This window comes from Pan paniscus, chromosome 19 (genome assembly GCF_029289425.2).
Source record: "Pan paniscus chromosome 19, NHGRI_mPanPan1-v2.0_pri, whole genome shotgun sequence".
Taxonomy (NCBI): Eukaryota; Metazoa; Chordata; class Mammalia; order Primates; family Hominidae; genus Pan; species Pan paniscus.
Window position 1 is genome coordinate 23724006 of NC_073268.2, and position 24619 is coordinate 23748624.

The window sequence follows — 24619 nt, forward strand, 5'->3', positions numbered from 1 at the left end:
TGGCCTCCAAAGTTTCCACCAATCAGCAGGACTTTTCCTTGTTTCTGTTTACATTGTTTTCCCAGTCCATTTGTGATTCTCAAAGGGTAGTTGTTTCCTTAAGGTTAAACAGATTAAGGTTTAATCTGTTTCTTAATTGTGAATTACTCATAGACACTTTGTTTCAGATAAAAGGAAGGCAGTCTCATCATCAGCATCATTCCTGTTCTGACCATCATCTGGTCATGTGATAGTTCCTTTTGATCTGGGAGGCTCAGGAAGTTCTCTCTGTCCAGCCTCGTGGCTGGCTGTATGTAGACTGGGAAGTGTCTGTGGGGAGAAGCATGATGCTGATATATTTACAGTGAGAAAATGAATCCATGCCTGGGCCAAAGACTAGTCACCCACCAAATTCTGACTCAAGACTAACAGGCATCTCTCTGTGCAACCCTCACCACCTGTCTTTCAGTTCTTTGAACGTCACTTGGGAAGAGGGTGTTTGTCACAGTGTGTTCCATGTGGCAGAGCAGATCGAGAGCAGGTGGGTGCAGATTAATCCACTGGGATTTAGACAGCATCAAGTAATCTATGCCCTGAGTGACCATTCATTCTGACTTGTCTGTGAGCGTGGCGATTCCAGGATGAGAATGTAGGACTCTCTATGGCATAACTGCTTGAGATTCAGGCCAACCAGCATGTGCTTTGGCTCTAGCCGCAACCCGGTTACTAGCACAGTAAGCAGCATGTCTTCTCTCTCTCTCTATTTCTTTTTAATGAAGGAATTAGATGAGTTGAGATGATGCCTGATTCATCATGGAGGTCTAACATGTTTAAAACATTTTCTAGGTATACCATTCATTTGAGAAGAATGCAAATTATTAATTTTCAACTTGATATAGTATTATATTGTAAATACATCTATGTCCCCATTACATCTATGTTAGGAAATAGAAATTAATTCCATTCTCTCCCAATTATATGCTCTTACTCATTCCCAAAGGCAGCTAATCACTCTATCAGTTGTAATCCTGTAGGTAACTTTTGGTTTTTTAAAGTTTTCATGTGAATAAAAAGTATAGTATTTGCTTCTCTATTTCTTTGGCAGAAACAAAAGTAATCTTTATCGCCTAGTCATTTTGGACTCTTCATATAAGCAAAGCAGCAGACAGAGAAAGTAGTTACTATTTGGTGAGGGATAATTACCCTCAAGCCATATAGTGTAGCAGAATATATCTATAGCTCAGGAGATTTACTGAGTGTATTAATTTACTAGCACTGCCCTGATAAATTACTGAAAAAAAGTGGCTTAAATTTATTTATCAAAGTTCCGAAGGCCTCTTTTCTGAAATTAAGGTGTTGGCAATGTTGTTTTCATCGGAAGACTGCGAGGGAAGTATCTGTTCCAGGTCTCTCTCCCTGACGTGTCGAAGTCTATCATCTCCAAGTGTTTGACATAATTTTTCTACTATATCCATACTGTCTCTGAATTTCTCCTTTGTGGATAGACACAGTCATATTTAATCAGATGCCTAATTGTTTCCAATATGACCCTGTCTTATCAGATAACATTTTAGATGATTCTATTTGAATATGAATTTTGAGGGACACAAATGAACCCATAACACTGCAGAATCTCATAGTGTGTCCATGCCCAGTGATAACCACAAATGAGTAAAAACAGCAATCACGGTGGACAATGGTATAGTAACCAGGGGCTCAGACCCTTCAGGAAGGATGCTCTGAGCTACTCTATCAGCAGTTATCTAGACCAACAAGAGTGCTGGCCAGGGGTGAAGGGAGAATAGAACTCTTGGTAATTAATGGAGTTTATGAAACTTAGGTGCACTGTATTATAGCAGAAGTAAGTGTAGATTATTTAATTGGTCTTCATTTTATATCTCACTTCCTTTCCTTTCCTTCTTCTCTCTTCTTTCTTTTTTTCTTTCTTTTCCTTCCTTCCTTCCTTTTTTCCTCCCTTCCTCCCTCCCTCCCTCCCTCCCTTCCCTTCCCTTCTCTCTCTCTTTCTCTCTCTTTCTTTCTCTTTCTATCTTTCTTTCTTTCTTTTTTCCTTCCTTCCTTCCTTCCCCTCCCTCGGTTCCTCCCCGCTCCCTCCTTTCCCTCCTTCCTGTCCTTCCTTCCTTCCTTCTTTCCTTCCTTCCTTCCTTCTCTCTGTCTTTCTGTTTTTCTTTCCTTCTTTTCTCTTTCCTTCTCCTCTCATCCTCTGTCCCTTCTCTTCCTCTGCTTTCTCTCTTCCTCTTCTTCCTTCTCCTAGAGCTTGTGGCTGCCCATCCTATTTAAGTAGCAAATATTTGACTTGAGTGGAGTTAATTGTAGATTGTAGACAAGTTTTCATGACTGCACCCATATATCTTGGATGTTACTGTGCTTGGATCAATTTCCATCTGTCAAAATCTGCATCTCTGTGCCTAAGGGTTCTTGTATTGCAGCTGTGGAAAGTCATGCCACCTGTGAATGCAACACAGAGAAAAACACTCAACCAATGATTCTGGAGAGCTGATTTATAAAGACTTTAGCTTCCTCATTCCTGAAGTAGGGTAATTCTAGCTGTGTGTTTTTCATCATTTCTGATAGTTTTCCCTTTAGTTTAAGCTTTAGTTGGTGACTGTGATACTGACTTAATAGTGTGCCTTCTTCTGTATCACTTCTCCAATCCCTACCGGTGTGATCTGCACTTCCCAGTAAACTAGTTTCCTTGGAATCTTTTCTTCAAAGTCTCTTCTGGGAGAAACTAATCTATGACAATATGTTAACTCTCTCAGCCTCAAATTTCTCATCTCTAAAGGGGAACATTATTACCTATTTTGAAAGTTTGTTAAATAGTTAATAATAATGTACACAAAGCATTTAGCCAATACCCATCACATAGCAGGCAACACAGAATTAGTGATTTTTGTTCAGAAAATTTCTAATGTTAATGTTGAAGATAAGAATATTTTTGTAATAATTAACTAGATCAACTAAATACTTTTTTCAAAGTGTGCTTACGTAAAATTGACAAATAAAAATTTGTGTATATTTCAGGTATACAACATGATGCTCTGATATATATATTCATTGTGAATAACATATTTATTAGGTCACTTAGTTACCATTTCCTTTTTATTTTTCTGGTGTGAACATTTAAGATCTACCTTCTCAGTAAATTTCAGGTATATGATAAAGTGTTTTTAACTATAGTCATATTACTGTACATTAGACCTACTGAACTTATTCATCTTTCATAACTGATGCTAGTCAAAGAGAATGTCCTAGTTTTCATCTCCTTTACTTCATCCCTGAACGATGATGACAGTAAGTGGCTGTTGTCTCTTAGCCAAGTCTTCAGAGCATTCTAGATTCACAGTCTCAGAAGTTGGCATCTGTCATGGAAATCTACATTGTTAGCTCATCAGAGGTATTTCTACCATTCCTCTGTTGGTAGGAGGCCCCAAGAAGGTGACCTAGGTCCCCAATCTTTGTATTTCTCACAGATCCAGTATCAATCAACCTTCCATGGGTGAATGCTTAGCTTGAATCAGTTCAGGACCCGAAGCACCAACCTCTGTCTATCATGACTTCTGTTTCTTTTTTTTTCTTTTTTTTTTTTTTACTTTAAGTTCTAGGGTACATGTGCACAATGTGCAGTTTTGTTACATATGTATACGTGCACCATGATGGTGTGCTGCACCCATTAACTCGTTATTTACATTAGATATATCTCCTAATGCTATCCCTCCCCACTCCCCTCACCCCATCACAGGCCCCGGTGTGTGATGTTCCCCTTCCTGCGTCCAACGGTTCTCATTGTTCAATTGCCACCTATGAGTGAGAACGTGTGGTGTTTGGTTTTTTGTCCTTGCGATAGTTTGCTGAGAATGATGGTTTCCAGCTTCATCCATGTCCCTACAAAGGACATGAACTCATCCTTTTTTATGGCTGCATAGTATTCCGTGGTGTATATGTGTCACATTTTCTTAATCCCATCTATCATTGATGGACATTTGGGTTGGTTCCAAGTCTTTGCTATTGTGAATAATGCCGCAATAAACATACGTGTGCATGTGTCTTTATAGCAGCATGATTTATAATCCTTTGGGTATATACCCAGTAATGGGATGGCTGGGTCAAATGGTATTTCTAGTTCTAGATCCTTGAGGAATCACCACACTGTCTTCTACAATGGTTAAAGTAGTTTACAGTCCCACCAACAGTGTAAAAGTGTTCCTATTTCTCCACATCCTCTCCAGCACCTGTTGTTTCCTGACTTTTTAATGATCGCCATTCTAATTGGTGTGAAATGGTATCTCATTGTGGTTTTGATTTGCGTTTCTCTGATGGCCAGTGATGATGAGCATTTTTTCACGTGTCTGTTGGCTGCATAAATGTCTTCTTTTGAGAAGTGTCTGTTTATATCCTTCATCCACTTTTTGATGGGATGGTTTGTTTTTTTCTCGTAAATTTGTTTGAGTTCTTTGTAGATTCTGGATATTCGCCCTTTGTCAGATGAGTAGATTTCAAAAATTTTCTCCCATTCTGTAGGTTGCCTGTTCACTCTGATGGTAGTTTCTTTTGCTGTGCAGAAGCTCTTTAGTTTAATTAGATCTCATTTGTCAATTTTGGCTTTTATTGCCATTGCTTTTGGTGTTTTAGACGTGAAGTCCTTGCCCATGCCTATGTCCTGAATGGTATTGCCTAGGTTTTCTTCTAGGGTTTTTATGGTTTTAGGTCTAACATTTAAGTCTTTAATCCATCTTGAATTAATTTTTGTATAAGGTGTAAGGAAGGGATCCAGTTTCAGTTTTCTACATATGGCTAGCCAGTTTTCCTAGCACCATTTATTAAATAGGGAATCCTTTCCCCATTTCTTGTTTTTGTCAGGTTTGTCAAAGATCAGATGGTTGTAGATGTGTGGTATTATTTCTGAGGGCTCTGTTCTGTTCCATTGGTCTATACCTCTGTTTTGGTACCAGTACCATGATGTTTTGGTTACTATAGCCTTGTAGTATAGTTTTAAGTTAGGTAGCATGATGCCTCCAGCTTTGTTCTTTTGGCTTAGGATTGTCTTGGCAATGCGGGCCCTTTTTTGGTTCCATATGAACTTTAAAGTAGTTTTTTCCAATTCTGTGAAGAAAGTCATTGGTAGCTTAATGGGAGTGGCATTGAATCTATGAATTACCCTGTGCTGTATGGCCATTTTCATGATATTGATTCTTCCTATCCATGAGTATGGGATGTTCTTCCATTTGTTTGTGTCCTCTTTTATTTCATTGAGCAGTGGTTTGTAGTTCTCCTTGAAGAGGTCTTTCACGTCCCTTGTAAGTTGGATTCCTAGGTATTTTATTCTCTTTGAAGCAATTGTGAATGGGAGTTCCTTCATGATTTGGCTCTCTGTTTGTCTGTTATTGGTGTATAACAATGCTTGTGATTTTTGCACATTGATTTTATATCCTGAGACTTTGCTGAAGTTGCTTATCAGCTTAAGGAGATTTTGGGCTGAGACAATGGGGTTTTCTAAATATACAATCATGTCATCTGCAAACAGGGACTATTTGACTTTCTCTTTTCCTAATTGAATACCCTTTATTTCTTTATCCTGCCTGATTGCCCTGGCCAGAACTTAAAACACTATGTTGAATAGGAGTGGTGAGAGAGGGCATCCCTGTCTTGTGCCAGTTTTCAAAGGGAATGCTTCCAGTTTTTGCCCATTCAGTATGATATTGGCTGTGGGTTTGTCATAAATAGCTCTTATTATTTTGAGATCGTCTCATCAATACCTAATTTATTGAGAGTTTTTAGCATGAAGAGTTGTTGAATTTTGTCAAAGGCCTTTTCTGCATCTATTGAGATATCATGTGGTTTTGTCTTTAGTTCTGCTTATACACTGGATTATGTTTATTGATTTGCGTATGTTGAACCAGTCTTGCATCCCAGGGATGAAGCCCACTTTATCATGTTGGATCAGCTTTTTGATGTGCTGCTGAATTCAGTTTGCCAGTATTTTAATGAGGATTTTTGCATCAATGTTCATCAGGGATATTGGTCTAAAATTCTCTTTTTTTGTTGTGTCTCTGCCAGGCTTTGGTATCAGGATGATGCTGGCCTCATAAAATGAGTTAGGGAGGATTCCCTCTTCTTCTATTGATTATAATAGTTTCAGAAGAAATGGTACCAGCTCCTCCTTGTACCTCTGGTAGAATTTGGCTGTGAATCCGTCTGCTCCTGGACTTTTTTTTGGTTGGTAGGCTATTAATTATTGCCTCAATTTCAGAGCCTGTTATTGGTCTATTCAGGGATTCAGCTTCTTCCTGGTTTAGTCTTTATCCATTTCTTCAAGATTTTCTAGTTTATTTGCATAGAGGTGTTTATAGTATTCTCTGATGGTAGTTTGTATTTCTGTGGGATTGGTGATGATATCCCCTTTATCATTTTTTATTGCGTCTATTTGATTCTTCTCTCTTTTCTTCTTTATCAGTCTTGCTAGCGGTCTATCAATTTTGTTGATCTTTTCAAAAAACCAGCTACTGGATTCATTGATTTTTTGAAGGGTTTTTGTGTCTCTATCTCCTTCAGTTCTGCTCTGATCTTAGTTATTTCTTGCCTTCTGCTAGCTTTTGAATGTGATTGCTCTTGCTTCTCTAGTTCTTTTAATTGCGATGTTAGGGTGTCAATTTTAGATCTTTCCTGCTTTCTCTTGTGGGCATTTAGTGCTATAAATTTCCCTCTACACACTGCTTTAAATGTGTCCCAGAGATTCTGGTATGTTGTGTCTTTGTTCTCATTGGTTTCAAAGAATATCTTTATTTCTGCCTTCATTTTGTTATGTACCCAGTAGTCATTCAGGAGCAGGTTGTTCAGTTTTCATGTAGCTGAGTGGTTTTGAGTGAGTTTCTAAATCCTCAGTTCTAGTTTGATTGCACTGTTGTCTGAGAGACAGTTTGTTATAATTTCTGTTCTTTTACATTTGCTGAGGAGGGCTTTACTTCCAACTATGTGGTCAATTTTGGAATAAGTGTGATGTGGTGCTGAGGAGAATGTATATTCTGTTGATTTGGGGTGGAGAGTTCTGTAGATGTCTATGAGGTCCGTTTGGTGTAGAGCTGAGTTCAATTTCTAGATATCCTTGTTAACTTCCTGTCTCGTCGATCTGTCTAATATTGACAGTGGGGTGTTACATTCTCCCATTATTATTGTGTGGGAGTCTAAGTCTCTTTGTAGGTCTCTAAGGACTTGCTTTATGAATCTGGGTGCTCCTGTATTGGGTGCGTATATATTTAGGATAGTTAGCTATTCTTGTTGAGTTGATCCCTTTACCATTATGCAATGGCCTTCTTTGTCTCTTTTTATCTTTGTTGGTTTAAAGTTTGTTTTATCAGAGACTAGGATTGCAACCCCTGCTTTTTTTTTGTTTTCCATTTGCTTGGTAGATCTTCCTCCATCCCTTTATTTTGAGCCTATGTGTGTCTCTGTATGTGAGATGGGTCTCCTGAATACAGCACGCTGATGGGTCTTGACTCTTTATCCAATTTGCCAGTCTGTGTCTTTCAACTGGAGCATTTAGCCCATTTACACTTAAGGTTAATATTGTTATGTGTGAATTTGATCCTGTCATTATGATGTTAGCTGGTTATTTTGCTCGTTAGTTGATGCAGTTTCTTCCTAGCATTGACAGTCTTTACAATTTGGCATGTTTTTGCAGTGGCTGGTACCGGTTGTTCCTTTCTATGTTTAGTGCTTCCTTCAGGAGCTCTTGTAAGGCAGGCCTGGTGGTGACAAAATCTCTCAGCATTTGCTTGTCTGTAAAGTATTTTATTTCTCCTTCACTTATGAAGCTTAGTTTGGCTGGATATGAAATTCTGGGTTGAAAATTCTTTTCTTTAAGAATGTTGAATATTGGCCCCCACTCTCTTCTGGCTTGTAGAGTTTCTGCTGAGAGATCTGCTGTTAGTCTGATGGGCTTCCCTTTGTGGGTAACCCGACGTTTCTCTCTGGCTGCCCTTAACATTTTTTCCTTCATTTCAACTTTGGTGAATCTGACAATTATGTGTCTTGGAGTTGCTCTTCTCGAGGAGTATCTTTGTGGTGTTCTCTGTATTTCCTGAATTTAAATATTTGCCTGTCTTGCTATGTTGGGGAAGTTCTCCTCGATAATATCCTGCAGAGTGTTTTCCAACTCGGTTTCATTCTCCCTGTCACTTTCAGGTACATCAATTAGACGTAGATTTGGTCTTTTCACATAGTCCCATATTTCTTGGAGGCTTTGTTCCTTTCTTTTTACTCTTTTTTCTCTAACCTTCTCTTCTCACTTCATTTCATTCATTTGATCTTCAATCTCTGATATCCTTTCTTCCAGTCGATTGAATTGGCTACTGAAGCTTGTGCATTCGTCACGTAGTTCTCATGCCATGGTTTTCAGCTCCATCAGGTCATTTAAGGACTTCTCTACACTGGTTATTTTAGTTAGCCATTTGTCTAATCTTTTTTCAAGGTTTTTAGCTTCTTTGCAATGGGTTCAAACTTCCTCTTTTAGCTTGGAGAAGTTTGATCGTCTGAAGCCTTCTTCTCTCAACTCATCAAAGTCATTCTCCGTCCAGCTTTGTTCCATTGCTGGCGAGGAGCTGTGTTCCTCTGGAAGGTGAGAGGCACTCTGATTTTTAGAATTTTCAGCTTTTCTGCTCTGTTTCTCCCCATCCTTGTGGTTTTATCTACCTTTGGTCTTTGATGATGGTGACATACAGATGGGGTTTTGGTGTGGATGTCCTTTCTGTTTGTTAGTTTTCCTTCTAACAGTCAGGACCCTCAGCTGCAGGTCTGTTGGAGTTTGCTGGAGGTCCACTCCAGACCCTGTTTGCCTGGGTATTGGCAGCGGAGGCTGCAGAACAGCGAATATTGCTCAACAGTAAATGTTGCTGCCTGATCGTTTCTCTGGAGCTTCATCTCAGAGGGGTATCCGGCCATGTGAGGTCTCAGACTGCCCCTACTGCAGGGTTTCTCCCAGTTAGGCTACTCGGGGGTCAGGGACCCACTTGAGGAGGCAGTCTGTCTGTTCTCAGATCTCAAACTCTGTGCTGGGAGAACCACTACTCTCTTCAAAGCTGTCAGACAGGGACATTTAAGTCTGCAGAGGTTTCTGCTGCCTTTTGTTCGGCTATGCCCTGCCCCAGAGGTGGAGTCTACAGCGGCAGGCAGGCCTCCTTGAGCTGTGGTGGGCTCCACCCAGTTTGAGCTTCCTGGCCACTTTGTTTATCTACTCAAGCCTCAGCCATGGCAGGCGCCCCTCCCCTAGCTTCACTGACACCTTGCAGTTCGATCTCAGACTGCTGTGCTAGCAATGAGAGAGGCTCTGTGGGTGTGGGCTCTCTGAGCCAGGCGTGGGACATAATCTCCTGGTGTGCCATTTGTAAGACCATTGGAAAAGGGCAGTATTAGGGTGGGAGTGACCCAGTTTTCCAGGTGCCATCTGTCACAGCTTCCCCCGACTCCTTGCACTTCCTGGGTGAGGCAATGCCTCGCCCTGCTTTGGCTCATGCTCAGTGGGCTGCACCCACTGTCCTGCACCCACTGTCCAACAAGCCCCAGTGAGATGAACTCGGTACCTCAGTTGGAAATGCAGAAATCAACCATCTTCTGCGTCGCTCATGCTGGGAGCTGTAGACTGGAGCTGTTCCCATTTGGCCACCTTGGAACTGCCCCCTATCATGACTTCTATGAATGCAGAAGTTCTACTTTGCTCCTTTCTTACATTATTTTGATTTCCTTGAAAACACAAGTTTTTCATTTCTTTAGATGGTTCATATTATCCTCAAAAACTGCAGAAGTTTGTTTCATTCCCTTCCTTCTCACAGAGATAATGGATTGTGCCAAGTCTTACATGCCCATTGCACACTTTCTCAATTCCCAGCTTTGTTCTTACTTAATTTTCCTCATAACGTTTCAATTATGGGACAAATTTTCTTAATGTGGCATAAGGTACAGTCTGTATTTTACAAGGAATAACTTAGTTTCATTTACTTCGTCAATAGGTGTTCAGGAGATAGAGGCTATATAACAATTTTATTTACATGATATCGAGAATAAGTTCCTTCAGATGAGACTCTCTCATGAGTCCACAATGAATTCTCAAGCATTTTTTGATGCAGATGAATTGAATGAATGGCTGGTCAGAGGATGAGACAAAAAGAGATCCCTGCTTTCAGGGCAGCCATTAAATGCAGTCCCTGCTGCCATATCATGCAGCTGTTGCTCACTGAGGTGTGGGAAATTTATTTGGGAAAACTTTTTTGTGAACAAAAATGTTATCTGCAAATATAAGAGATCATTCCTCTCATTGTTAAATAAACTCAAGTGCATGTCTTGCTAGTGCTGACTTCCAATGTCATTTCACTATATTGAGAGTTAAATGTAAGTGTCCTTGGGCAGAATGAGAGGACCCCAGCTTGGACCAGAGTCTGTGTTTTATTAGCTACATAACATCACACATTAAATTGTACTCAGCTAAAAAAATGAAGGTAATAATACATGACCATCTGTTTTGAGAATAAAATTGGATAATACCTATGGTATGTGATATGTGTGTAAATCCCATATCAGGAATGCTTTCAAATAAAACAAAACACCATATGAGATGAGGATGGTTCAGAGTTTATTCAGAAATATATAGGTCAGAATCTCTGTTACCAAGGACATAACTCAAAGTTATCATGAAAAGAAGAAAGAAGAATACAAGAACCATGAGGAGGATATTGAATACAAAAATATGATTGCAAAAATTATTGGTCGGTTGCAGAAACCTATATTCCTTAGAAGCAGAGAATGAACCTCTTGACTTTTGAGTCAAAGTTGAGATCATGATTCCAAATTGAGAACAGACGAAGCTGGCACATGATCCACAAGGTGTAAGAAAAAAGAGAATCAAGATGAAGTATTCTGCCCTCCCTCAGGCTGATTCACAAGATTTTAAACATGCAGAGAATTCATAAAAATTTGGGTGAGAGCATGGTGGCTGTCAGCAGCAAATTAAATTAGTCCCCCAAAAGATGAGTCAGTTGAGCAGAAATTTGTTGTGTGAGGATGGTGGTTCTCTTGGGACTTGATCAGCAGCAAGAAGGCTGGCAGCAGCTGGACACACAGGTGGGCTGGAAGCAAGTGGTCCTGCAGCAGGTGGTCTCACAGCAGGCTGGGCGGCAGCAGGGCTGGCAGCAGCTGGAGCCACAGCTCTGGTTTAGGCAACCAGGCAGGCAGACATTCGTGGGGTGGTAGCAGGTTCTTCTGCAGTACACAGGTGCACAGGAGCTGCTCTGACCACAGCTGGACCCACAGCTGGTTTGGCCACAGCAGCTGGACCCACAGCAGGTGGGCTGACAGCAGGGTGTGCTGCAGCAGGAAGGCTGGTAGCAGCTGGTCACACAGGTGGGCTGGCAGCAGGTGTTTTGACAGCAAGTTGGGCAGCAGCAAGGCTGGCAGCAGCTGGACACACAGGAGGAGGGCTGGCAGCAGGGTGTGCTGCTGCAGGTGGTCACAGTGGTGGGCTTCCAGCAGGTGGTCCTGCAGCAGGTGGTCCTGCAGCACGTAGGCTGACAGCAAGGGGAACAACAGTGGGTCATGGTGTCAGGGGTAGAGGGTGGGCTTCTGTTCAGAGGTGAGTTTCCCAGAATCTGATGACCCCTTGCATTCTGGACCTTTTATACATCTGGCCTCCAAAGTTTCCACCAATCAGCAGGACTTTTCCTTGTTGCTGTTTATCTTGTTTTCCACAGTCCGTTTGTGATTCTCAAAGGGTAGTTGTTTCCTTAAGGTTAAACAGATTAAGGTTTAATCTGTTTCTTAATTGTGAATTACTCGTAGACACTGTTTCAGATAAAAGGAAGCCCGTCTCATCATCAGCATCATTCCTGCTCTGACCATCATCTAGACATGTGATAGTTCCTGTTGATCTGGGAGGCTCAGGAAGCTCTCTGGCCAGCCTCATGTTTGGCTGTATATAGACTGGGAAGTGTCTGTTGAGAGAAGCATGATGCTGATATATTTACAGTGACAAAATGAATCCATGCCTGGGCCCAAGACTAGTCACCCACCAAATTCTGACTCAAGACTAACAGGCATCTCTCTGTACCACCCTCACCACCTGTGCCTTTCAGTTATTTGAACATCACTTGGGAAGAGGGTGTCTGTCACAGTGTGTTCCATGTGGCAGAGCAGATCGAGAGCAGGTGGATGCAGATAAATTCACTGGGATTTAGACAACATCAAGCAATCTATGCCCTGAGTGACCATTCATTCTGACTTGTCTGTGAGTGTGGCGATTCCAGGACGAGAATGTAGGACTTTCTATCACGTAACTGCTTGAGATTCAGGCCAACCAGCATGTGCTCTGGCTCTAGCCGCAACCAAGTTACCAGCACAGTAAGCATCATGTCTTCTCTCTCTGTTTCTTTTTAATGAAGGAATTAGATGAGTTGAGATGATGCGTGATTCATCATGGAGTTCTAAGATGTTTAAAACATTTTCTAGGTATACCATTCATTTGAGAAAATGCAAACTATTAATTTTCAACTTGATGTAGTATTATATTGTAAATACATCTATGTCCCATTACATCTATGTTAGGAAATAGAAATTAATTCCATTCTCTCCCAATTATATGCTCTTACTCTTTCCCAAAGACAGCTAATCACTCTATCAGTTGTAATCCTGTAGGTAACTTTTGGCTTTTTAAAGTTTTCATGTGAATAAAAAGTATACTATTTGCTTCCCTATTTCTTTGGCATAAACAAAAGTAATCTTTATCGCCTAGTCATTTTGGACTCTTCATATAAGCAAAGCAGCAGACAGAGAAAGTAGTTACTATTTGGTGAGGGATAATTACCCTCAAGCCATATAGTGTAGCAGAATATATCTATAGCTCAGGAGATTTACCGAGTATATTAATTTACTAGCACTGCCCTGATGAATTACTGAAAAAAAGTGGCTTAAATTTGTTTATCAAAGTTCTGAAGGCCTCTTTTCTGAAATTAAGATGTTGGCAATGTTGTTTTCATCGGAAGACTGCGAGGGAAGTATCTGTTCCAGGTCTCTCTCCCTGATGTGTCGAAGTCTATCATCTCCAAGTGTGTTTGACATAATTTTTCTACTATATCCATACTGTCTCTGAATTTCTCCCTTGTGAATAGACACAGTCATATTTAATCAGAGGCCTAATTGTTTCCAATATGACCTTGTCTTATCAGATAACATTTTAGATGATTCTATTTGAATATGAATTTTGAGGGACACAAATGAACCCATAACACTGCAGAATCTCATAGTGTGTCCATGCCCAGTGATAACCACAAATGAGTAAAAACAGCAATCACGGTGGACAATGGTATAGTAACCAGGGGCTCAGACCCTTCAGGAAGGATGCTCTGAGCTACTCTATCAGCAGTTATCTAGACCAACAAGAGTGCTGGCCAGGGGTGAAGGGAGAATAGAACTCTTGGTAATTAATGGAGTTTATGAAACTTAGGCGCACTGTATTATAGCAGAAGTAAGTGTAGATTATTTAATTGGCCTTCATTTTATATCTCACTTCCTCTCCTTTCTTTTCCTTTCCTTCTTCTTTCTTCTTTCTTTCTTTCTTTTCCTTCCTTCCTTTTTCTCCCTTCCTGCCTCCCTCCCTCCCTCCCTTCCCTTCCCTTCTCTCTCTCTATATATTCTTTCTTTCTTTCTTTCTTCTTTCTTTCTTTCTTTCGGTCTCTTTCCTTCCTTCCTTCCTTCCTTCCTTCCTTCCTTCCTTCCTTTCCCTCCCTCGGTTCCTCCCTGCTCCCTCCTTTCCCTCCCTCCTGTCCATCCTTCCTTCCTTCCTTCTCTCTGTCTTTCTGTTTTTCTTTCCCTCTTTTCTCTTTCCTTCTCCTCTCATCTTCTGTCCCTTCTCTTCCTCTGCTTCCTCTCTTCCTCTTCTTCTTTCTCCTAGAGCTTGTGGCTGTCCATCCTATTTAAGTAGCAAATATTTGACTTGAGTGGAGCTAGCTGTAGATCGTAGACAAGTTTTCATGACTGCACCCATATATCTTGGATGTTAGTGTGCTTAGATCAATTTCTATCTGTCAAAATCTGCATCTCTCTGCCTAAGGGCTCTTGTATTGCAGCTGCAGAAAGTCATGCCACCTGTGAATGCAACACAGAGAAAAACACTCAACCAATGATTCTGGAGAGCTGATTTATAAAGACTCTAACTTCCTCATTCCTGAAATAGGATAATTCCAGCTATGTGTTTTTCATCATTTCTGATAATTTTCACTTTAGTTTAAGCTTTAGTTGGTGACTGTGATACTGATTTAATAGTGTACCCTTTTCTGTATCACTTCCCCAATCCCTACCAGTATGATCTGCACTTCCCAGTAAACTAGTTTCAGTGGAATTTTTTTTCAGAGTCTCTTCTGGGAGAAACTCATCTATTACTATACATTAACTCAGCCTCAAATTTTTCACCTCTACAAGGGGAAAATTAATACCTATTTTGAAAGTTTGTTAAATAGTTAATAATAATGTACACAAAGCATTTATCTAGTACCCATCATAGAGCAGGCAACACAGAATTAGTGTTTTTTGTTCAGAAAATTCCCAAGTTTTATGTTGAAGATAAGAATATTTTTGTAATAATTAAATAGATCAACTAAATACGTTTTTTTCTAGCTGTATTGAGGTATAATTGACAAACAAAAATTGTGTACATTTCAGGTATACAAGGTGATGCTCTGATATATATATTCATTGTGAATAACATATTTATTAGGTCACTTAGTTACCATTTCCTTTTTATTTTTCTGGTGTGAACATTTAAGATCTACCTTCTCAGTAAATTTCAGGTATATGATAAAGTGTTTTTAACTATAGTCATATTACTGTACATTAGACCTACTGAACTTATTCATCTTTCATAACTGATGCTAGTCAAAGAGAATGTCCTAGTTTTCATCTCCTTTACTTCATCCCTGAACGATGATGACAGTAAGTGGCTGTTGTCTCTTAGCCAAGTCTTCAGAGCATTCTAGATTCACAGTCTCAGAAGTTGGCATCTGTCATGGAAATCCACATTGTTAGCTCATCAGAGGTATTTCTACCACTCCCCTGTTGGTAGGAGGCCCCAAGAAGGTGCCCCAGGTCCCCGACTTTTCAATTTCTCTCAGAGCCAGCATCAATCAATCCTTTCATGAGTGAATGGTTATCTTACATCAGTTCAGGACCCGAAGCACCAACCTCTGTCTATTATGTCTTCTATGAATGCACAAGTTCTACCTTGCTCCTTTCTTACATTCTTCTGATTTCCGTGGAAACAGAAGTTTTTCATTTCTTTAGATTCTTCATATTGGCCTCACAAAATGTGGAAGGTTGTTTTATTCCCTTCCTTAGCTCAGAGATTATGGGTTGTGCCAAGTCTTACATGCCCATTGCATAGTTTCTCAATTCCCAGCTTTGTTCTTACATAATTTTACTCATAACACTTCAAGTAGGGGACAAATTGTCTTAACGTGGCATAATGTATGGTCTGTATTTTACAAGGAATAACTTAGTTTCATTTACTTTGTCAATAGGTATTCAGGAGACCGATGCTGTATAAGAATTTTATTTACATCACACTGAGAATAAGTTTCTTCAGATGAGGCTCCGTCTCCTGAGTCCACAATAAATTCTCAAGCATTTTTTGATGCATATGAATGGAATGAATGGCTGGTCAGAGGCTCAGACAAAAAGATCTCTGCATTTGGGGCAGCCGTTAAAGGCATATCATGCAGCCTTTGCTCACTGAGGTGTGGGGAACTACTTCGGGATTTTTTTGTGTGTGAACAAAAGTGTTATCTGCAAATATGTCAGATTATTCCTCTCATTGTTAAATAAACTCAAGTACATGTCTTGCTAGTGCTGACTTCCAGTGTCATTTCTACTATATTGGGAGTTAAATGTAAGTGTCCTTAGGCAGAAAGAGAGGACCTCACCCTTGACCAGAGTCTGCCCTTTACTAGCTACATAACATCACACATTAAATTGTTCTCAGCTGAAAAAATGGAGTTAATAATACACGATCATCTGTTTTGAGAATCAAATTGGATAATACCTATGGTATGTGATATGTGTGTATATCCCATATCAGGAATGCTTTCAAATAAAACAAAACACTATATGAGATGAAGATGGTTCAGAGTTTATTCAGAAACATATAGGTAAGAATCTCTGCTACCAGGGACATAACCCAAAGTTATCGTGAAAAGAAGAAAGAAGGATACAAAAACCATGAGAAGGATATTGAAAATGAAAATATGATTGCAAAGATTATTGATCAGTTGCAGAAACCTAAATTCCTTAGAAGCAAAGAATGAAGCTCTTGATTTTTGAGTCAAAGCTGAGATCATGACTCCAAATTGAGAACAGACGAAGCTGGCACATGATCCACAAGGTGTAAGGAAAAAGGGAATGAGGATGAAGTATTCTGCCATCCCTCAAGCAGATTCCCAAGATTTTAAACATGTAGAGAATTCATAAAAATTTGGGTGAAAGCATGGTGGCTGTCAGCAGCAAAGTAAATTAGTCCCTCAAAAGATAAATCAGTTGAGCTGAAGGTTGTTGTGTGAGGATGGTAGTTCTCTTAGGAGTTGATCAGCAGCAAGAAGGCTGGCAGCAGCTGGACACACAGGTGGGCTGGAAGCAAGTGGTCCTGCAGCAGGTGGTCTCACAGCAGGCTGGGTGGCAGCAGGGCTGGCAGCAGTTGGAGTCACAGCTCTGGTTTAGGCAACCAGGCAGACAGACACTTGTGGGGTGGTAGCAGGTTCTTCTGCAGTACACAGGTGCACAGGAGCTGCTCTGACCACAGCTGGACCCACAGCATGTGGGCTGGCAGCAGGGTGTGCTGCAGCAGGAAGGCTGGCAGCAGCTGGTCACACAGACGGGCTGGCAGCAGGTGGTCCTACAGCAGGTGTTTTGACAGCAAGTTGGGTGGCAGCAAGGCTGGCAGCAGCTGGAAACACAGCAGGAGGGCTGGCAACAGGGTGTGCTGCTGCAGGTGGTCACAGTGGTGGGCTGCCAGCAGGTGGTCCTGCAGCAGGTAGGCTGACAGCAAGGGGAGCAACAGTGGGTCATGGTGTCAGGGATGGAGGGTGGGCTTCTGTTAAGAGGTGAGTTTCCCAAAATCTGATGACCCCTTGCAATCTGGACCTTTTATACACCTGGCCTCCAAATTTTCCACCAATCAGCAGGACTTTTCCTTGTTGCTGTTTACAATGTTTTCCACAGTCCATTTGGGATTGTCAAAGGGGAAGTTGTTACTGAAATCTTATGAACCTTTTAAACTAAGGGTTTAATCTGTTTCTTAATTGTGAGTTACTCATAGAAAGTTTGTTTCAGATAAAAGGAAGCCCGTCTCATCATCAGCATCATTCCTGCTCTGACCATCATCTGGTCATGTGATAGTTCCTGGTGATCCGGGAGGCAGATAGTTCTCTCTGTCCAGCCTCATGTTTGGCTGTATGTAGACTGGGAAGTGTCAGTGGGGAGAAGCATGATGCTGATATATTTACAGTGACAAAATGAATCCATGCCTGGGCCCAAGACTATTCACCCACCAAATTCTGACTCAAGACTAACAGGCATCTCTCTGTGCCACCCACATCATCTGTGTCTTTCAGTTCTTTGAATGTCACTTGGGAAGACGGTGACTGGCACAGTGTGTTCCATGTGGCAGAGCAGATCGAGAACAGGTGGATGCAGAGAAATCCGCTGAGATTTAGACAGCATCAAGCAATGTATGCCCTAGGACGACCATTCATTCTGACTTGTCTGGGAGTGTGGGGATTTCCAGGATGAGAATGGAGGACTTTCTATCACATAACTGCTTGAGATTCAGGCCAACCAGCATGTGCTCTGGCTCTAGCCCTAAACCTAGTTACTAGCAGTAACTAGAAGTAAGCCTTGAGATTCAGGCCAACCAGCATGTGCTGTGGCTCTAGCCCTAAACCTAGTTACTAGCAGTAACTAGAAGAAGAAGTAAGTAGAAGTAATTTCTTCTATTTCTTTTCAATGAAGGGATTAGATGAGTTGAGATGATACCTGATTCATCGTGGAGTTCTAACATGTTTAAAACATTTTCTAGGTATATCATTCACTTGAGAAGAATGCAAATTATTAATTTCCAACCTGATATAGTATTACATTGTAAATACATCTATGTCCCCATTACCAGGTTAGGAAATAGAAATTAATGCCATTCTCTCCCAATTATATCTGCTTACTCATTTCCAAACAGCTAATCACTCTATCAAGTTATAATCCAGTAGATGACTTTGGCTTTTTAAAATTTTCACGTGAATAAAAATTATAGTATTTGCTTCTCTATTTCTTTGTTATAATCAAAAGGAATCGTTATCACCTAGTCATTTTGGACTCTTCCCGTCAGCAGAGCAGCAGACAGAGGAAGGAGTTACTATTTGGTGAGGGGTAATTATCTTTAAGCCATATAGTGTAGCAGAATATATCTATAGCTCAGGATACTTAGTAAGCATATTAACTTACCAGCACTGCCATAATAAATTACTGTAAACCAAGTGGCTTAAATTTATCTTTTCACAGTTCAGAAATTAAGGTTTTGGCAATGTTGTTTTCATCTGAAGCCTGTGAGGGAAGTACATGTTCCAGGTCTCTCTCCTTGACTTGTTGATGTCTATCATTTCCATGTGTGTTTGACATAATTTTTCTGTTATATGCATGCTGGTCTCTGAATTTCCCCCTTTTGTATAGACATCAGTCATATTTAATCAGAGGCCTAATTGTTTCCAATATGACCTTGCCTTATCACATAACACTTTAAATGATTCTATTTGAATATGAGTTTTGGGGGACACAAATTAACCCATAACACTGGAGAATCTCATAGTGTGTCCATGTCCAGTGATAACCACAAATCAGTAAGAACAGCAATCACAGTGGACAGTGGTATAGTAACTAGAGGCTCAGACAATTTAGGAAGGAAGTTATCCAGGCAGTTATCAGGCAGTTATCCAGACCAAGAAGACTGCTGGCCAGCGGTGAAGGGAGAATAGAACTGGTGGTAATTAACGGAGACTGTGAATCTCAGGTGCACTGTACTATAGCAGCAGTAAGTGTAGCTTATTTCATTGGCCTTCATTTTACATCTCACTTCCTCTCCTTTCTTTTCATTTCCTTCTTCTCTCTCCTTCCTCTTCCTTCCTTCCTTCGTTCCTTCCTTCCTTTCTTCTCCTTTCTTTCTTTCTCTTTCTTTCTTTCTTTCCTCTCTCTTTCTTTCTTTCTCTCTCTCTCTCCCTTCCTTCCTTCTTTTTCTCTTTCTCTCTCTCTCTTTCTTTCTTTCTTTCTTCCTTTCTTTTGTCCTCCACTCATCTTCTGTCCCTTCTCTTACTCCTCTTTCTCACCTCCTCTTCTTCCTTCTTCTAGATCTTGTGGCTGTCCATCACATTTAAGTAGCAAAGGTTTTACTTGAGTGGAGCTAATTGTAGATCATAGGTAAGTTTTCATGACTGCACCCATATATATTAGATCTTAGTGTGCTTGGACTAATTTCCATCTGTTAGAATCTGCATCTCTGTGCCTAAGAGCTCTTGTATTGCTGCTGTAAGAAGTCATGTCACCTGTGAATGCAACACAGAGAAAAACTCTCAACCAATGATTCTGGAGAGCTGATTTATAAAGACTCTAGCTTCCTCATTCCTGAAGTAGGATAACTCTAGCTGTGTGTTTTTTTGTCATTTCTGATAGTTTTCCCTTTAGTTTAAGCTTTAGTTGGTGACTGTGATACTGACTTGATAGTGTACCCTTTTCTGTATCACTTCCCCAATCCTACCAGTGTGATCTGCACTTCCGAATAAACTAGTTTCACTGGAATGCTTTCCTCAGAGTCTCTTCTGGGAGAAACTAATCTATGACAATACACTAACTCTCTCAGCCTCAATTTTTTCATCTCTACAAAGGGAACATTAATACCTGTTTTGAAAGTTTGTTAAAGAATTAATAATAGCCGGGTGCAGTGGCTCACGCCTGTAATCCAAGCATTTTGGGAGGCCGAGGCGGGCGGATCACAAGGTCAGGAGATCGAGAGCATCCTGGCTAAAACGTTGAAACCCTGTCTCTACCAAAAATACATAAAATTAGCCGGGCGTGGTGGCACGTGCTTGTAGTCCCAGCTACTCAGGAGGCTGAGGCAGGAGAATGGCATGAACCAGGGAGGCAGAGCTTGCAGTGAGTCAAGATTGCACCACTGCACCCCAGCCTGGGCGACAGAGCAAGACTCCATCTCAAAAAAAAAAAAAAAAGAATTAATAATAATGTACACAAAGCATTTAGCCAATATGTCTCCTATAGCAGGCAGCCCAGAATTAGTGTTTTTGTTCAGAAAATTTCTAATTTTAATGTTGAAGATAAGAATATTTTTGTAATAATTAACCAGATCAACCAAATACTTTTTCGAGCTGTATTGAGGTGTAATTGACAAATAAAAATTGTGTCTATTTCAGGTATAGAAGGTGATGCTCTAATATATATATCCATTGTGAATAACATGTTTATTAGCCCACGTAGTTACCATTTCCTTTTTATTTTTGTGGTGTGAACATACAAGATCTAACCTCTTGGCAAATTTCAGGTGTATGATACAGTGTTTACAACTATAGTGACACTACTGTACAGTAGACATGCTGAACTTATTCACCTTTCATAACTGATGCTAGTCAAAAGGAATGTCCTAGTTTTCATGTCCTTTACTTCATCCCTGAACGATGATCACAGTAAGCGGCCTTCATCCCTCAGCCGAGTCTTCAGAGCATTCTAGATTCACAGTCTCAGAAGTTGGCATCTGTCATGGAAATCTACATTGTTAGCTCATCAGAGGTGTTTCTACCACTCCCATGCTGGTAGGAGGTCCCAAGAAGGTGATCCAGGTCCCCAAACTTTGTATTTCTGTCAGAGCCAGTATCAATTGATCTTTCCCTGAGTGAATGCTTAGCTTGCACCAGTTCAGAACCAAAAGCACCAACCTCTGTCTATAATGACTTCTATGAATGCACATGTTCTACTTTGCTCCTTTCTTACATTCTTCTGATTTCCCTGCAAACACCGTTTTCAGTTTCTTTAGATGCCTCATATTGGTCTTACAAAATTCAGAAGGTTCTTTCATTCCCTTCCTTGGTTTAGAGATTATGTATTGTGCCACGTCTTACATACCCATTGCATACTTTCTCAATTCCCAGCTTAATTCCTTACTTAATTTTCCTCATAACATTTCGATTAGGGGACAAATTCTCTTAATGTGGCATAAGGTGTGGTCTGTATTTTACAAGGAATAACTTAGTTTCATTGACTTTGTCAACAGGTATTCAGGAGGGGGAGGCCGTGTAAGAATTTTATTTACATCATACTGAGAATAAGTCACTTCAGATGAGACTCTCTCTTATGATGATATGATGAATTCTCAAGCATCTTTTTGATGCGTATGAGTTGAATGATTGGCTGGTCAGAGGCTGAGACAAAAAGATCCCTGCATTCAGGGCAGCCATTAAATGCAGTCCCTGCTGCCATGTCGTGCAGCTGTTGCTCACTGAGGTGTGGGAAAAAATAATTTGGGATTTTTTTGTGAATAAAAATATTATCTGCAAATATGAGAGATTATTTCTCTCATTGTTAAATAAACTCAAGTGCATGTCTTGCTAGTGCTGACTTCCAATGTCATTTCTACTATGTTGAGAGTTAAATGTAAGTGTCCTTTGGCAGAAAGAGAGGACCTCAGCTTGGATCAGAATCTGTCCTTTATTAGCTACATAACATCACATATTAATTTTTTTTCAGGTGAAAAATGAAGGTAATAATACATTACCACCTGTTTTGAGAATCAAATTGGATAATACCTATGGTATGTGATATGTGTGTAAATCCCATATCAGGAGTGCTTTCAAATAAAACAAAACACCATATGAGATGAGGATGGTTCAGAATTTATTCAGAAACATATAGGTAAGGATCTCTGCTACCAGGGACACAACCCAAATTTATCATGAAAAGAAGAAGGAAGGATACAAGAACCATGAGGAGGATATTGAAAACAAAAAAAAAGATTGCAAAGATCATCGATCAGTTGCAGAAACCTAAATTCCTTAGAAGCAGGGAATGAAGCTCTTGACTTTAGAGTCAAAGCTGAGACCATGACTCAAACTTGAGAACAGATGAAGCTGGCACATGATCCACAAGGTGTAAGGAAAAAGAGAATCAGGATGAAGTATTCTGCCATCCCTCAAGCAGATTCCCAAGATTTTAAACATGTAGAGAATTCATAAAAATTTGGGTGAGAGCATGGTGGCTGTCAGCAGCAAATTAAATTAGTTGCCCAAAAGATAAGTCAGTTGAGCAGAAATTTGTTGTGTGAGGATGGTGGTTCTCTTGGAACGTGATCAGCAGCAAGAAGGCTGGCAACAGCTGGACACACAGGTGGGCTGGAAGCAAGTGGTCCTGCAGCAGGTGGTCTCACAGCAGGCTGGGTGGCAGCAGGGCTGGCAGCAGCTGGAGCCACAGCTCTGGTTGAGGCAACCAGGCAGGCAGACAGTCGTGGGGTAGTAGCAGGTTCTTCTGCAGTACACAGGTGCACAGGAGCTGCTCTGGCCACAGCTGGTTTGGCCACAGCAGCTGGACCCACAGCAGGTGGGCTGGCAGCAGGGTGTGCTGCAGCAGGAAGGCTGGCAGCAGCTGGTCACACAGGTGGGCTGGCAGCAGGTGGTCCTACAGCAGGTGTTTTGACAGCAAGTTGGGCAGCAGCAAGGCTGGCAGCAGCTGGACACACAGCAGGTGGGCTGGCAGCAGGGTGTGCTGCTGCAGGTGGTCACAGTGGTGGGCTGCCAGCAGGTGGTCCTGCAGCATGTAGGCTGACAGCAAGGGGAGCAACAGTGGGTCATGGTGTCAGGGGTGGAGGGTGGGCTTCTGTTCAGAGGTGAGTTTCCCAGAATCTGATGACCCCTTGCAATCTGGACCTTTTATACATCTGGCCTCCAATTTTCCACCAATCAGCAGGACTTTTCCTTGTTGTTGTTTACACTGTTTTCCATACTCCCTTTGCGATTGTCAAAGGGGAAGTTGTTTCTGAAATCTTATGAATCTTTTGAAAGTAAGGGTTTAATCTGTTTTTTAATTGAGAATTACTCATAAAAACTTTGTTTCAGATAAAAGGAAGGCAGTCTCATCACCAGCATCATTCCTGCTCTGACCATCATCTGGTCATGTGATAGTTCCTGGTGATCCGGGAGGCAGATAGTTCTCTCTGTCCAGCCTCATGGTTGACTGTATGTAGACTGGGAAATGTCTGTGGGCAGTCGCGTGATGCTGATATGTTCACAGTGATGCATTGAATCCGTGCCCGGCACCAAGCCTATTTACCCACAAAAGTCTGATTCAAGAGTAACAAGCATCTTTCTCGCTACAAACTATTCCACCTGTGTCTTCCAGTTCTATTACACTCACTAGGGAAAGGGTGTTTGGCACAATGTATTCCAAAATGCAGAGCTAGACCAAAGCAGGTGGGTAGAAAAAGGAGTCCACTGGGATTCAGAAAGCATCAAGTGTCTCTGTGATGGTGTTGCCATTTACCCTGATTTGCCTGGGACTGAAGGGTTTACCAGCATGGGACTCTCTGTGATGTAAGTGCTCTAGATTCGGGCAAATCAAGCTGAGTTCTGTTCCTAGCTTGTTAATTCTTTTTTTTTTTTTTTTTTTTTTTTTTTTTTTTTTTATTTTTTTTTTATTTATTTTTTATTATACTTTAAGTTTTAGGGTACATGTGTTAATTCTAATACTTTTTATATTTTTTTTTTGGTGTGACAGAAAATTGTACATGTGCAGTCATGACTCATAAAAAATAGTAATAGTTTTCTTCGCTTTATAAGAGTATTTTTAATCTTGCTTTTTTTTTGGCCCTTGTCCAGGGGTAGACCCTCCAGGACAATGTCTAATAGAATGGTGTAGTGTATATCTTTTTATATTTGTTGGATAGAAAGGAGAACTCTCAGTATTTCACAATTAATTACGATGCTTTCTGTCTTTTTTGTAGATTCATTTCATCATAGCAACAGGGCTTGTTCTATTCCTTATTTTCTGAGAGACAGAAAACTGAAAATGTACTGAAATTTACAAAATGCTTTTTCTTTATAAGCTGAAATAATGTTATGATTATTCTACCTTTTCCAGTAAGTGTTATTTTATTCTATGTTTTTTGAGACAGAGTCTTGCTTCATCACCCAGGCTGGAGGGCAGCGGTACAATCTTGGCTCACTGCAATCTCCACCTCCCGGGTTCAAGAGATTCTCTTGCCTCAGCCTCCTGAGTAGCTGGGACTATGGGAGCACACCACCATGCCCAGCTAATTTTTGTATTTTTAATAGAGACAGGGTTTCACCATGTTGGCCAGCTGATCGCGAACTCCTGACCTCAAGAGATCCACCTGCCTCGGCTTCCCAAAATGTGTTATTTTAAAAGTTGATTAATGTTCAAATATTAGCCCAGTCTTGCATTTCTGAAAACAATTCATGTGGTTACGATCATATGTATATGCCACTGGATTTTATTTACTTATATTTTGTTTAGGATATTTACTATCATTGCATTCCAA

General features: G+C 40.7%; 3 protein-coding genes across 3 annotated transcripts; all 3 read right to left on the reverse strand.

Annotated features, from left to right (window-relative positions):
• Positions 1-11069: 11069 nt before the first annotated feature.
• On the reverse strand, positions 11070-11579 carry LOC106633958 (keratin-associated protein 9-2-like). The gene has a single exon (XM_034943328.3). The coding sequence runs from the start codon at positions 11577-11579 to the stop codon at positions 11070-11072; it is 510 nt and encodes a 169-aa protein (XP_034799219.3).
• Positions 11580-16135: 4556 nt separating this feature from the next.
• On the reverse strand, positions 16136-17141 carry LOC117976483 (keratin-associated protein 9-3). Its single transcript, XM_034941897.4, has one exon. The coding sequence runs from the start codon at positions 17086-17088 to the stop codon at positions 16609-16611; it is 480 nt and encodes a 159-aa protein (XP_034797788.3). The 5' UTR covers positions 17089-17141; the 3' UTR covers positions 16136-16608.
• Positions 17142-21941: 4800 nt separating this feature from the next.
• On the reverse strand, positions 21942-22966 carry LOC100969370 (keratin-associated protein 9-2). The gene has a single exon (XM_003813821.6). The coding sequence runs from the start codon at positions 22911-22913 to the stop codon at positions 22416-22418; it is 498 nt and encodes a 165-aa protein (XP_003813869.3). The 5' UTR covers positions 22914-22966; the 3' UTR covers positions 21942-22415.
• Positions 22967-24619: the final 1653 nt, after the last annotated feature.